General features: G+C 38.9%; 1 protein-coding gene across 1 annotated transcript in view; it reads right to left on the bottom strand.

The window, feature by feature from the left end:
- Nucleotides 1-4826: 4826 nt before the first annotated feature.
- The window catches only part of LOC118747946 (homeobox protein araucan-like), a 47816-nt gene continuing 37647 nt past the window's right edge, over nucleotides 4827-14995 (bottom strand). The window contains exons 4-5 of the mRNA XM_036482182.1: nucleotides 6309-6664; nucleotides 4827-6115 (exon numbers count right to left, since the gene is read on the bottom strand). Of these exons, the coding sequence (XP_036338075.1) occupies nucleotides 4920-6115; nucleotides 6309-6664 (1552 nt within the window). The 3' untranslated portion in view covers nucleotides 4827-4919. The remainder of the gene's footprint in view (nucleotides 6116-6308; nucleotides 6665-14995) is intronic.

The following is a 14995-nucleotide window of genomic DNA, read 5'->3' as shown; positions in this document are numbered from 1 at the left end:
TACAATAGTTAATATGCAGATGTGAATAATTAAGGCTGATATGTGTTTCGCAGACTTGTCACCAACGCATGCATAATAGGTATGTATGTATGTATGTATGTATCAAGCCAAATTTTATTTTATGTATGTGTTAAATAATTTGCTTCAGAGACAGATACTGGGCAGACATTGTGGCACATGCGAGCTCGAAGTCAAATGTACGTATGTAAATCCGTTAGTGCATTTACTTGCATGTGTTTGTGTAAAATCAGTAAATACATTTACATGTCAACCATCTTCGAGTGTCTCAAAATCTGAGTCCTCACTGGCCCATTGCTTACTAACGTAACGTAAATGTTACCTATTTCACTTCCTTAGTCCTCTCTACAAACACTTAGATGCACTACATATTTCCATACACACATACGTAGGTATGGGCGTCCACACTTATGTATGTATGTATGTATGTAAATATAACTACGACAGCTTTCAGTGCCGCTCCGCCATTGTCAATGTCACTTCCTTATCCGCAATCCCCCACCCATCAGTCATACTTACTCTAGCACAACTGCAGTATCCATGAAATATATTTGTAGATACATACATATGTATGTATGTGTGTATGTATGCATGTTATTCAATTTGAATGCATGAATTTTGAGCTTTAAAGTACTCGTATTTTCGAGGTGATTTAATGCTTCTCAAGGCAATACATTGTACCGTGGTTAAGCTGTTGGGATTATGTTGATTTCTGATATTTATCGGCTCGCAACTATTCGTACATGAGCATTACTGCAAATACGAGTGTGTTGTATACATACTTACATATTTATGTACATAAATAAATTCAAAAAAACATTCATAATCCTCTATGCAGTAAATATTTGTGGTAGTTATAATCGAAATGGCTTTTGGATTGGTGACTTAGAAATGTATATACATACATACATATGTATATAGAGAGGTGTGGCACTTAAGAAATTCAAATGCAAATTTGTTTCGAACAAGTTTAGCTTCATAAAATTGTAATTATGTAATACTTTGAATACCTGCTTTGCTCATACACTTGAATAGTTTCCAGTAGCCAAGTGTAGAGATTAAATGGATTTTGCATAAATTTAATTTAATATTACTATTTAAGAATATTTATCTATTTGATGTGTTGATTTAAATACTACTCGGATTATTTATGGCAAACAAAGCAGTCAGAGTGTTTTCATATTTATTTGTCACGGCAATTGGTATACAGATTTAATGATGTATGTAAATAATTAATAAATTTTAACGAATATTGACAAACGTAAATGAATACCAAATATTGTTCAGGTCTACGAAAAATGCCCATTTATGTACATATGTATTATGTATACGAACATACACACATACAGCCACAGATATTAGACAGTAAAAGGGTATTATACTAAGTTCCCACGGCAGGTAATTCGCTTTCCCATTCTTAATTGGCTCTCTCATTCGTAATTGACGCCCCAATCAGAGTTGGGCATTATTTGAATAAATTGTTATTTAGATAATTATTCGAATAAAATTTTATCCGTAATATAATTATTCGCATATAACTTATTCACGAAGAAATTATTCGCGAATAAATTGCTTGCGAATAATTTATTCGTTATTTTAAATAATGAATAAAAACTCATTTTTAACACATTGAGCCACCTTTTATTTCTATTGCCAAGGATTGTAAGTTAGCTGAATTTTGTTTACTATTTTATCAAGAATACTAGCCCATTCCCTCTGGTTTCGCGGCCCCTGATAAGATTTTTTGCGTTGGCCAATGCAAGAATAGCGTTAAAAACCAAATATGGGTAAAGTAAAAATTCTCACACATATTTCGGCCAAAAAAATAGCGCTCTGATGCTATATGCAAGAAAAAATTCCTTTGAATGTCATGAGCTTTACCAATGGTCTTATTTCCACTTGTGAGATCTTTTCTAAGCGTGCGTAATCTTCTTCTATGATCTTGCAACTACAACATTGGTCCGATGCGTCAACCTCTAGCTTATGTCATGTAGGCCAACAAAAGTCCTTATAAGGATGCTGAAGAGCACAGATGTGCGTTTTCTATTATAGGAGAGCCAAAAATCCTCGATGTAAAATTTGGCCATTGATATAGGAATTGGAAGGATGTGGTCGAAACTTTCCTTGCTTATTCGCCACTTTTAAAATATCCAAGAGCTGGTTTCCTTGAGTCTTACTGCTGCAGCAATGGCCGCCCGAACAATTTCATCAAGCGGAGGTAGATGCAAGGTCGCATTTAGGGTATATGACGACATGGGACATCGTAAATTCGTATAATATAAACATAAAAAACAAAGGAGTCCAGACATATGGGGTTTCTTGAGATTTCGACTGCAGCACCATTATGAATTGCAACCTGATTGTGCAATAAGTAGGGATTTTCTAAATAACTCAACTGTAGCGCCACCTAGCGGGTCCATTTTTCGCATAAGTATTTTTCATCATGCAGGAAGAACACATTTTGAATTTGAACGAAATCAGTTCATAAATACGGCTTTTATAAATAACTCGGCTCCATCGCCACAAAGGAGTTTTCTAGTAGCCTTTAATAGGACTTTATGCGCAAGGAATAACCTCCGAAAATTTGATTTAAATCTATCTAGGGGTTTGAGTTAAACCACAACAACGAAAGCGGTTATCATTTTATACATAAATATACATATCTATATACATAAATTACTTGTTTTATTATTATTTTATTCGTTATTCGAATAATTAATGAAGATAATAATTATTCGAATAACGAGTAACATAATTTATCCGTCATTCGAATAATTTTTTTTAATAAAGAAAATTATTTATTATTTACGAATAACAAGAAAAACAATTTATTCATTTGTTATTCGTCATTCGAATAAATTTTTCCCAACTCTGGCCCCAATTACCCTTCAAATTGCGTAATTCGCCATAGAAAATTTTCAGCGCGAATTACCTCATTTGTAGGCAATTCAGATCCAATTACCAAGCGAATTACGAACAAATTGGTGCCGTCTCTAATTTTAATCGGAAATTTGTAGAACTCAGATGTCAGAGCAAAAGAGAACAGAAAAAATCAAAACAAAGAAAGTGAGGAAATGAAGGAAAACCACAATGAATTGTCAAATCGAATTAGGAATGAGTCGTGTAAACGGGGTAATTCACCAAAGTAAATCCGATGCGAACTAGGTAATTGGCGTGGGGACATAGTAATCCTTTGGAAGCCCTTCTCCTTCGCCTTTCGATATTCCAGCTACATCGCGAACGATGAGGTGGGATCATCTCAACGCTTCCTCCTCGACATTTTCCCGATTTCGTTGATAAACTTTTTGAAAAATTTTATACGACCCTTTAAGCCTAAACCCTTCTCATCTGATATTGTTTAGCAAAAATATTTTTAAAAACTATTTCATTCATAAAAAACTAAATTTTTGAAGGTATTTGAAAATAGGTCCAGCTCGCATAAATTGTAATAAATTTTATATTTCCGATGGGAAAAAATACCGATTTTTTTTTATATATACCCTAGTGAATATTAACACTTAGCAGAAAAAAAATTTTGCTGTACTTTCAAGTATAAAGTAATTTCGAAAACTTTTTCATTGTCGAGCGCAGTTTGTTGACCTCAGCTACCCCGTTCTAGTACTTACCCACCAGATCTCAGTTCTTATCATCCTAATGTTAGTAAATAAAAGCTCACCAAAAATCATAAAACTTTTGCCAAGGAAGTATATCGATTATTTTAGTTGAACTGTTTAAAAAAAATTTAATGCCGAAATGTAAAAAGTCGGTTCAGAAATTTTTTTTTAATGACGTGCAAAACTACTTTAGACTTGAAGGTGCACGGATGGTGGTATGGTCTAATGTATATACTTACCTTTCTCGTCATTCCGCGAAAGAAAACCATAATTTTACATTTTCTTAACGCCAATTTTAATGCGTTTAATTATTACATATTAAATTAAGTTAAATTAGTAGATATTAAATATTTCATATATGCATGTATTAATGTTAGTATTTATGTATCTATGTATGTATTTGTAAGGTATATTTGCACATGTGTCTGTACGTGTATGTACTATTTAGTAAGAGTTTACACCCAATAAGTAATCTAGCGTGTTTTCCGTAGATTTATCACAGTCAAAAATTTTTGCTTAGTGCTTACATACATACTTCAAAATTGTATCAATGTAGAAATTTTTTTTTATTTGTTTATATTTAAAGGGTTAAATTGCTTGTGGGCTTAACTAAATATGCACTTATGACTATTCAAACATAGTGTTCATAAAGAACTTTTGTTTATTATTTAAAAAATATTCCAGCATTATTTGATTCCTATTTTTTTCTTCATTAATTTCGTAAATATTTGCACAAAGTCCCAAATGGTTGAAAACGTCTGTAACGAAAAGACAAAACGGATAATTTATTGATAGTTTTTCAATTGAAAAAAATTTTTCATTCAACTTTTTTCCTTCGGTTGTTATTTGACGTTTCTTAAAAAAAAAAGTTTTTATTAAGAAATTTTTACACACCTCAAAGTTTGTAAGATCCTTGTGACGAAGTTATATTTTGCCTATGGAAATCTGAACTTTTAGACGGGCGACACAAATCCAGCGATTTGTTGGCTAATAAAAAAACAAATGGAAATTTTTCATAAAATTAGCTCTCTTTTAAAAACAATTGGATTAAAACTTAAAAATATGTATCACGCTTTCGATCCCTCTCTTCCTGCTCACCTTTTATACCGCGCCTTGTAAGGCGAATCATTCGGCGGCAAGCGCGGCGAATCCGTTGAACTGCAACTACTCGAGCCGCTCGAACTCTCATCACGCGGCGAATATTGATCGTAGCGCGTCGAATAGTTCATCGCATAGCCATGTAGGCCGCTTGCGTGCGTAGCACCATAACCACCGCCGCCATTGCTATTACTGCGACAAGTAGCGATCGTAGGGATTTGCGAAGCGGTAAGCAAGAGATTCGCCGCCACGCTCTGCAACTTCATATTCGGCGGAGTTTGGGGTGGAGTATCGGGTTGGGCTTCGGGAAACCCCATCCCCCGCTGAGCCGCTGCGTACGGATGGTGTAGTGCGCTGGTGTTGTTGTTGTTGCTCGCACGCATATGCGTTGGCGGTGGGGGGTGGTGGTGCTGTTGCCACCGCCGCCGCCGCCGCCGCCGCCACCGCTGCTGCCTGTTGCGCCGTAGTATTTGGCGCCGTAATACGGGTGTTGTTGGTAGGGGTGGTATTGGTAATGTCCTGGCCGCTGCTGCTGTTGATAATGTTGTTGTTGTTGTTGTTGTTGCTGCTGAGTTGGTGACTGAGATTGCTGTTGCCGCTGCTGTTGGTGTTGTATGGGATATTGTTCGTAGTATGCAGCTGCTGCATTGTAGCCCCTAGAAAACCCCCGTAAGCTGTGGTAGGCGGCGCCCGCGAGTAGGCTGTGCTGCCGCCGCCGTAATTGCTCATCATCATATGCGCTGTGGGGGGCGGTGGTGCGCTCAGCGCTGACGACTGCTGCATCTGTTGCTGCTGCTGCTGCAACTGCAGCTGTTGTTGTGACAAGCCCATATGGCTGCCCAAAGCGCTGTGGTTCATGTGCGCCTGCGCCTGCGCCTGCTGCAATGCGTGCTGCTGCTGCTGCTGCTGCTGCTGCTGCGTTTGGCCCATGTATGCCGCCGTCTGTGCGGGCGGTGGGGTCTTGCAGGCGACTGTGTCGGCCAAACTCCAGATTTTGGGCTTGCTTGCTGGAATCGGCACGCCACAGTCCCGGCTCAGCTGGTTTTTTGAATCGCTGCCGTCATGTTTGTTCATGGGGTTGTTGGTGTTGTTGTTGTTGTTATTGTTAATGTTACTATTAACGCCTGGCATGCCGCCAGTTGGATAGCCACTTGCGGCCAATAGTGCCTGCTGGTGCTGATAGTAAGCGGGATGCTGGTGATGGTAGGGATGATAGCCGTGTGGATGGTTCGACGTGCCGCCAGAGCTGTGGTAGCTGCCGCCAGCTGCACTGCCAGTGCCGCCAGCGCCAGGATAGCCCATGCCTAAGCTGCGTACATCATTGGGATGTGGACCTAATGGTTTGGACTCGTCGTCGGGCAGATCGTCGTCATCCTTTTCGAGCTCTGAATTGATTCAAATTGAAATGTAATTTCAAGTAAGAGTTCTGAACGTTTTGAAAAAAAATATATACTCCAGAGGTTTTTATATAAAAAAAAACCCTTTTCGTAAATCTGAGAAAAAACTTAAATTCTATTTGATGTCCTTATTTGCAATTCACAGCTAAGGTTTGTACTATCTACTAAAATTCCTCCTTACCTTTCCGCTGCCCGCCGCCGCCCGTACTACCGCCGTGCAGGCTCTGCGCTCCCTTTTCACTATCCAGATCATCCTTTTCCTTCTCATCGTCGGACACCATTGCCTCGTCATCGTCATCAGTGCGATTCTTTGGCTCCCAAGTCATTTTATTTTCTTTCTTTAGCCGTCGTCGTGCGTTCGCGAACCACGTGGAGACCTGCGTCAGCGTCATCTTTGTAATGATGGCCAGCATAATCTTCTCACCTTTGGTGGGGTAGGGATTCTTTTTGTGCTCGTTGAGCCAGGCTTTCAGAGTGGCTGTAGACTCGCGTGTGGCATTCTTACGGCGTGCGGCCAAATCGTAACTGGGACCATATCTAAATGAGAAATGTTGAGGAGACGAAGTGATCAGTAATTTTTCTGAAATTCTTCACATCATTAACTTATATTAAAAATTATATTTAACGATTAAATTTCTTTCTTGTCATAAACCGTTATCTCCCATTAAACTTTTACTACGTTTTGAGCGTTTTTTGCTTTCCCCTAAACTACTACTTTCTGCCATCAGCTTCTTCTAATTAAATTCGCGCCCCAACGCATGGCTAATTAATTTTCCTGACTACTTTGGAACCTCGAAGAAAACAAAAAAAAAATCTGCGCTTCACACGCGTACACTCAGCAGCGAAATGGCGAACTTGTGTCTTCATAGTGTGAAAAAATAACCAAAGGCAAGAAAAGCGAGAAAATTAAGCATCCGACGTGAAGGGAAAACGATTTAAAAGCGAGGCAAATGACGTTACGTGTGAATGCTGTAACGACGAAATAAAGCAGCGAACATATCCTTTAATCCAAGCGGAGCGGCAGGAACAGGAGTAAAAACAGCAGCACACAAGCGCACGCACGTACTATACATGTGCCAATACATTAGGAGGAACAAACACACACATACACTCATACGGACCGACGACTGTGGCATCCTTTTGCACTCAACTCACGCACTGAACGCTGCTCCAACGGTGGCACCACCAAAGCCGCCAGCAAAGCCAGGCACTCAACGCTCTGCCAGTAAAGCGCAAAGCGAGGCAACAAAAAGTGTAGAAAACCTTCCTCCCCCCCACCTTCTCTGTCAGCTCTTTTGTTGCAGTGTTGCATGCTGCCTGTGCGCCACATATTCGCTGCTTTCCGCAATGGATTATCGCCGCGCGCGCACCCCACCATCGGATGGTTACACCAAGCGCTGCATATTTTGTATGCGTGCAGCAGCTTCTGCTGCGCTGTGGCATGTGCGGCATGCAACATGCCAACACACCGCACACCACACACTGAACCACCAACGCGATTGCTGCCGCTTTATTTACAACAATTTTTTCCAGCTTTGGTTGTGCTTTCACTTGCGCTTAGCCTGCACACAAATATTTTTAATTTCTTTATTTTTCTCAACTTTTGTTTTTTTCTCAATTTTTTTGTGGGATTTTTATGGTGCCGCAAGAATCAACAGCTTGTGCGGTGAACTTTACAACCAACTACTCGAATCTCTGTAGCTACTCCAGACGCACACTGCCCGTACAATCAATCGTACGGTGTCCAACGGTTAGCCGCCCGCTCGAGTCCACTGTTGGCGGCAATTGCCGGTGCTGCAAGCAACGTGCGTGGCCGGATGCAACGCTTTTTTTGTTATTTCTTTTCCTTAGCTATGATGCGCATATTTTTTTCTTTTTTGTATTTTTTTTTTCGTTGTAACAAAAACGCTTTGATTTTATATTTGCTGTTGGCATCTGCTTGAAAATCCTGTTGAAGGCTCGTTCCGTGAGTGGCACTCAACACCACTTTCAAGCGCTTGCTACAGTTTGTAGTTGTTGTTATACTCATCATGTGGAGCACTCAGCGCGATTTCGTTTTTTTGTTTTTTTTTTTTATGCGATCCTTTTTTACTATTTTGCATTAATGGGTTTGCTCTTTGGATTACTCTTTAGTTTCATGCACTTCTCAGCAAGGATATTTGGTCAAATGCCCACAGCAGCGAGAGTTATCGTTTTGCCTACGGCTTTTTGTGGTTTCAATGCATTTATTGCTTTTCGTTTCATTTTATATTTTGTTATTTTTATTACATTTTACAGTTTCTATTATTTTCTACTTTTATTCGCCAGTATCAACCAGTTAATGCTGGTCTGTTGATTTCCTTTATCGGCTATAGTTTTTGCTTCCGTATTGTTTATCGCCTTTAGTGCGAATGTATTAGGAAGAATAAATCTGTGGCTTGTGCAAAAGAATGTAGTTCGCCTCTAAAGTCGTTATGTAAATAAACCTACTTGGAAGCTTTCACTGGGGACTCTTAAAATGTAATTCGTTTCAATAAAGCACTTTAAATTTTGTTGAAAATAAAATTTTGAGTCGTCCAGATGGAATAGGTAACCCAACTCCAGGGAAGCGCAAAACTGATGATGGAGCCCCGATGAATTTTCTAAAATGCAATTCATGCCGTAAAGTTGAGCTTGTTCTTTCGATCCCTGAGATAGCTTCTGAGGGGCCTGGGAAATGCATCGACTTGAAACAACTCCCAGCAGAGGAGTTCCTGCATCCTAACAGTAACTTCTTACTCAGCACGATGTTATATTCCTTAACTTGTTTCAACTAAGCGTAGTTGTGAAAGGGGTGCTCAGTGATTATTATAAGGTATAACATAGCAGTTCCAATTACGCCGTTCTGTCGTGTCTACGTCCTACTAGTTAATGCCTAGTGGCAATACAGGCGCCACTAACGTTAAACTAACGGTAGTGATTTTTTTAAGATAAGAAACTTTATATTGCTGCGAAAAAAATCTGTTTCGCAGTATCCCAATCTATACGTATAATAAAAAAGTAACAGGGCGATCCCTGTATATTATAGATGTGAAGGAAAAATTAATATCGGGGTCCTCATCAGAAGCCAAATCAACAATTTTTAGAATTTTTTCTGTCTGTCTGTATGTTTGTACGCGCATCCCTCGAAAACTAATGCATAGAATCAAATGCAAATTTCACCAATGGATTACTTAAGGTCTAACTTAAAATATAGACTAAAAAAAATTTGAGAGTTGCCACCTGTTGGAAAATTACAGTTTAGATAAATTGATAATATAAATTAAACATTGCAATATAGTGATTAGAACGAAGAGATTTAAGAAGGCTTATAACCGAAAAAAAATACTCTAGAAGGTTGCCACCTATTTGAAAATTTTAATTTAATTTAATTAATAAGATAAATTTAATATTGCAATATGGGTATCAAACTAAAGAGGTTTAGGAAATTTTACTGCCGAAAATGTTTTTGAGGGGGTTGCCACCTGTTTAAAAAATTGTAAATTCACAAACTAAATAAAATATTACAATACTAATGTCAAACTGAAGTGGTTTAAGAAAATTTATTGTCTAACATATTTTTAAAGCGGGTTGCCACCTATTTGAAAAATTTGATTCACCTTCGAAGAAAGTGCGCGATATACAGACTCGAGTTATAAGATAATAAATTAAATTTTCAGGAGAAATCCGATACTCCACCTACTTTCTAAATACCCTCGAAAACTAACACCCACATTTATAAAAAAAAATTAAGAATGCTTCATAAATCGAAAATTTCTTTGATAATCTCCTTTAAAAAAGCTCTTTAAATATATTTTATTTTGTATGAATGAAGCTAAATGAGTTTTGGCAGGGAGTGAAAATACAAAAATAATTTTAAGGCGCAGCGAAGCACGTGGCTATATTTTTTTTAAAACCGTTTTTCAATAAAATAAATTAGCAGAAACCCCGGCTGGCTAAACGCCAGCTTTCGTTTCTGATAGGAGTTCTAACAGTCTACTGCCTAATAGAGGCTCAAGCGGTACGACTTAATAACTTTTCGGGCCCCTATTGCCAAGGCTTTTTGAAGTATTGCGAGGGGAAATCATATTAACATTTCTTTCTTAGGTGTGCTGCTTTCGCAAGACTAAGGTTTAGACATTCCGTCTCGTACATCAACGACACTTCCGAGTAATCCTCTGGGGTGGACAACAGCTGCCTGCGGTTCTTCATATAGATTTCCTGTAGTTAACGTTCCAGAAATACTACTACCACTTTCATTTGAAATTTTTTTCTCTCTTAATTTTTTTCTTTAGGAAAAGTTGTAAGGAGTTATTATACTTATACTCAAAGAAAGTAGTAAGTAAGTTCTGTAAGTAATGTTGCTGTGTTCTTCCCTATCGTTATCGATATATTTTTGTCACCTTATCGACTATTCTCATAGTCAATATCGTTCTGCATATACATGCTTGTCAATAAAATACATATGTTTTTTTAACCCTATAAAGCGGAAGGACTATTCTTTCCTTGTCTTTTGTGCATGGCTTGGTAATACCCTCAGTACGAATTACGCAAGAAATGCCCCATTAGTGCGTGCACTTCGAGAACTCGACGAGATTTCGAATTCTATTTTGTTTGATTTTTCTTCGCCCAAGAATGTATTTTCTAGATTATTGAAATCAATTTTATTTTAGTGCTCTATGCACTTTAGTTCTAAGTTATCGTTTTAGTCAGTAAGAACCTTAGTAGTTTATTAACTTTTTTGAAATAAATAAAGAAATAATGGGGTAAGAGGCAAATTGGGAAGAGTCCGATATAGTTAGTTGGGGCAAGAGACCTCATCCCTTACACCTAGCTAGACTGCAGCAATAAAAGGCATCTGCGGCACTTAGGCAAAAGTCCTTCAGAAGGCCGTCATTTTCTAAACCATTTATTCAAATTTTCTAAAAAAAAATAAGTGCAGTCAAAATTATCGGCCACTGAGTGGGCAGTCCTTTTTCTATTATTCCATAGTTTTTTATATGAAAATCGTAAAACACTCAAGTCTCTAATTGTTGCAACAATACTTCAATGTCCAATAAATTCGCTGAATTAAGTAAACAAGCATTGCATTGACGCGCCTCAACGCCAGCGGCTTTTAGTAACATTTGTCCGCATTACCACGAATTTACCGCCTACCGGCGCAAACCCACGGGCACACACACACACACACTCACACGCGTATGTAGGTATGAACATAATAGTAACGAACCTCAAACTGTGGTAATTTTGAAACATGAATTTCGCATTCACCGCCACGGCCACACAAAACATACGCTTTAAGCGTGTAAAATTGGCCAAAATGTGTGGTTCCATTATTGGCTAGATGAGGTCGAATGCAAACATACATACATACGTACACACATACATACATACAAACATGTCTAAAACCCTGTACATACAGGTGTGCGTATTTGGTTAGACACTTTTTGTTTGCCTTTTAATTATGGCAACTAGAAAATCGTTTCGCTACATGAGACTAACAGCACTAAAAAAACAAAAACAAAAACAAAAAAACACAACTAACAATAATAATACAAGTAAGCATTTGAAAAAGCACAGTAGCCACAAGCGAACAACAACAGCAGCAAAAAAAAATAAATATGTATAGTAAAAATACAAATATCGAACAAAACTTGTAATCTTGTAAACAAATCAAATTCTTGTTCACACAACAGCGCCAACAAAAACAATAATTGTAAGGAAAATAACAGCAGCAACTGCTACAAAAACGCGCCGTGTGTAAAATGTAGTAAAACTGTATGTAGCAACAACATCAACAACAAAGCCCAGCTAATAACGACGACTGCAAGCGCTACAATTAAAGCAACTAACAGGCGGGCAGGACAAGCAAAACAGAGATTCTGCCAGCCTACCATGCTGGTAACAGACCCCACGCACCTAACGCGTCTAGCGGGACACCCCCTTCCACCAACAATTCGCTCACAGCTCGTTCAGCCGAACGCTCTAATTATTTGTGGAAGCTATAATTTTATGCTTTTTTACAAGATTTTAAATGTTGCGCTTTTAACAAAAATTACTTTTTCTATGTATGTATGTACCATATGTAAGCATGGGCGCGCGCAGACGAAGAGCGGCGGTTGCGCGCAACGATAATTATTAACTTTTTTGGTTTGCTGAATTGCTGTAGCTGTACCTACTACATACAACCCAATGCTATTATTATCTGCGCGCGAACGATTTACATTGCATACGAAACGATTTCTAAACAAATAAAGCTCCACACGCTAGTGTGCGCGCGGCGGCTGTAATTGCGCGCCTGCCAGCCAGCTCCTCATCGGGCGCGCGCCACGCGAAATGGCAGCCTTAACAACCCACGTTTGCCGTTTTGTCAACGCGTTTTGGATGTCAAAGCAGTCACCCAACCAAAACCATCATGCGCGCCGCCCTTCATGCCGTGCCCCGCCGCAGTTGACGGTTCGCGGCCGTTAGATTTTTCTAATATCTCGCGCTTAATTGTTGATTTAATGGTTTGTTTTTTTTTTGTGTTGTTGTGGCGCTTGTCATCCAATCGCGCAAAATATGGAAGCAAATATGGCGTACATGCGCGCACACACACACACACACACACGCATGAACATATAAAGGCCCATGTGTCAGTTAAATTTCTGCTCCTGCACGCAAGCTCAGCGAATCGGAACCTCGCCCTGCCACTCATGCGCCCAGCAACATTTGTGGCGCTCCAGGCAGCACAAAAGTGCAACGCGCACTCCTCCGATCTCCTTGCCACAACAAATGCATTGCCTTGGTCGACCGCCATGACGGCTGGGTTTGGCCCAGTTGACTGCATTTTGTTTATTTGTTTATAGCTTGTATTATTTGTTTTTGTTATGATTTTTTTGTATGCAATTAAGTGCAATTATTTCCGCCGCAATCATAAATAAATAATTTCTCACTGCACATAAACAAATGCTCAAAGGCCAGCCAACCAGCCAACCAGCCAGCCACCCAACCAGCATAAACAACAAATTGTACCTCCAATTGGAAATTTTATTTAAATTTTATTCCTGTTTGTCCGGCATTCTATGTCATCCATTTGCCACCGCTGCTGCTCTCAGGCCGGCAATTGTGGCGCCGCGCTGCAAACGACAATTAAATTCAAATCAATTTTAAGTGCTACGCAAATCTTTTGCAATTAATTATGGGCAGCTTGGCTTTGGTGCCGCGACTCCAAAAACACACATCGCAAACCAACTCTTTTTCAGTAATCAGCGTCCCCCGCCCCCTTACCGCTAATGTACGCTAATGACCGCGCAGGGCCATACTTTTCTGCTCATTTATTTTTGGTTGGCAATTTGCAGTTAATTGTGCTTAATTTATTATAATTTTCGCATTCATTGTGCGCGATTGCGAGTGATTTATTCGCCTGTTTAAATAAATTTACAGCTGAAGTGTTTATTTTTGATTTTATTGGGTCAAATGTAAATTTTAAGTGATGGATTACGATAAGATTACAGGGGTAAGGGTATCTTACATTATCTTACAGGTTCGAAAGGTAGCTTCTAAGGCCTAGAATCTAAGCTATCGGGGAAAAGTGCTGCCAGCTGATTCATCACATTTTCATATATTTGCGACAGTGCAAATCTTGTGACAATATAAAATCTCACCGTGTCAATTTCAATGCGGCACTGTCCTGTAAAATCAATAATCAATACTAGCAGAAGCGGCTTTGCGAGCCCAAGTCGCTTCCTTCATCTTCGTTCTACACCGAATCAAAAAGACCGGTATTCTCCCTGCGCTAGTAACGTTGACTTGAGGTCAATCGGTATAAAAGTATAGCACTGATAGTCCAAGGTACTCCCACCCTATACTTTTTCGGTGAGATCAACCCTCGAAAATGTTCGGCGTGACCAAAATTGAGCTCAGGGCTCCGGTGCCTAACTTTTAGCGCAGCTTGGGTCGACCATTGGTCCATAAATTTTCGAAAAGGAGATTGGTGAGACCGTCACTGTTAACGACGAGCACTGCAGAACCAAGGCGCCTCCAAGTTAAACGATGTGGACGTGGGAAACAAGCAGCACAGCGCTACATTTTACACGGCAGGCATCAAGATGGATATTCTTGCATAACCGAAAAATTTACTCAATTTGAGAAGATTTTCCTTAATACAAAAATAGGGCGTCATTAATTTGAGGAAGTAAATTTACTTAATATAAATAATAATTTCCCCAATAAAAGTAAAAATTTCCTTATATAATTTTGAATTTTGTCAGTGCTGACAAAATTAATTGCTTTCCTGGCCAATGTCGGCTGTGGCGTCGCGTGAAGACTATAGTTTCTAGTTCTAGTTCTGAGGTTAGAGTAAGGTAAGTCAATTATTTCAGTTTAAATATTAATTTCAAATAGTAAAATTAATTTCATATAGGGAAACCTCAAATAAATACCATAAAAAATAAATTAGATAATTTTTTTTAAATGCAATTTAAAAATTTACAATTAACAAAATAAAAAAAAAATAAAAATTAAAAAAAAAATTCCCGCTATGGTTCTCGAACCTTACATATCTCGACTAGCGATCCAGAGCCTTCCTCTGTCGGCCATTGCCACTGTTTGAGCGCCACGAGCAAAATGACATACTTTAGGAATTGTGTTTTCCTTAACCTGAGTCAAATCGTTTACTCATATTAAGGCAGCCATGTCATTGGAGCCATTTCAAGGTAATATTTCCTTAGAATAATATACTTCTTTCCTAGCATCAAGGAATATTTTTTTCTGAGTGTACCTAGTCTAAACACCCCTCCAACTCTCTCGTCGAGCTTCGATCCGTCCGAGAAGAGGTTTATTGGAATTCTACTCCCGAGACTGGCATTCTCCCATTTGGCCCTTAGAGGG

The sequence above is a fragment of the Rhagoletis pomonella genome, unplaced genomic scaffold (assembly GCF_013731165.1).
Source record: "Rhagoletis pomonella isolate Grant_MI unplaced genomic scaffold, Rhpom_1.0 Rhpom_scaffold_00012, whole genome shotgun sequence".
Taxonomy (NCBI): domain Eukaryota; kingdom Metazoa; phylum Arthropoda; class Insecta; order Diptera; family Tephritidae; genus Rhagoletis; species Rhagoletis pomonella.
The sequence above is the reverse complement of the archived record's forward strand: the minus strand, read 5'-3'. Positions and strand labels throughout refer to the sequence as shown.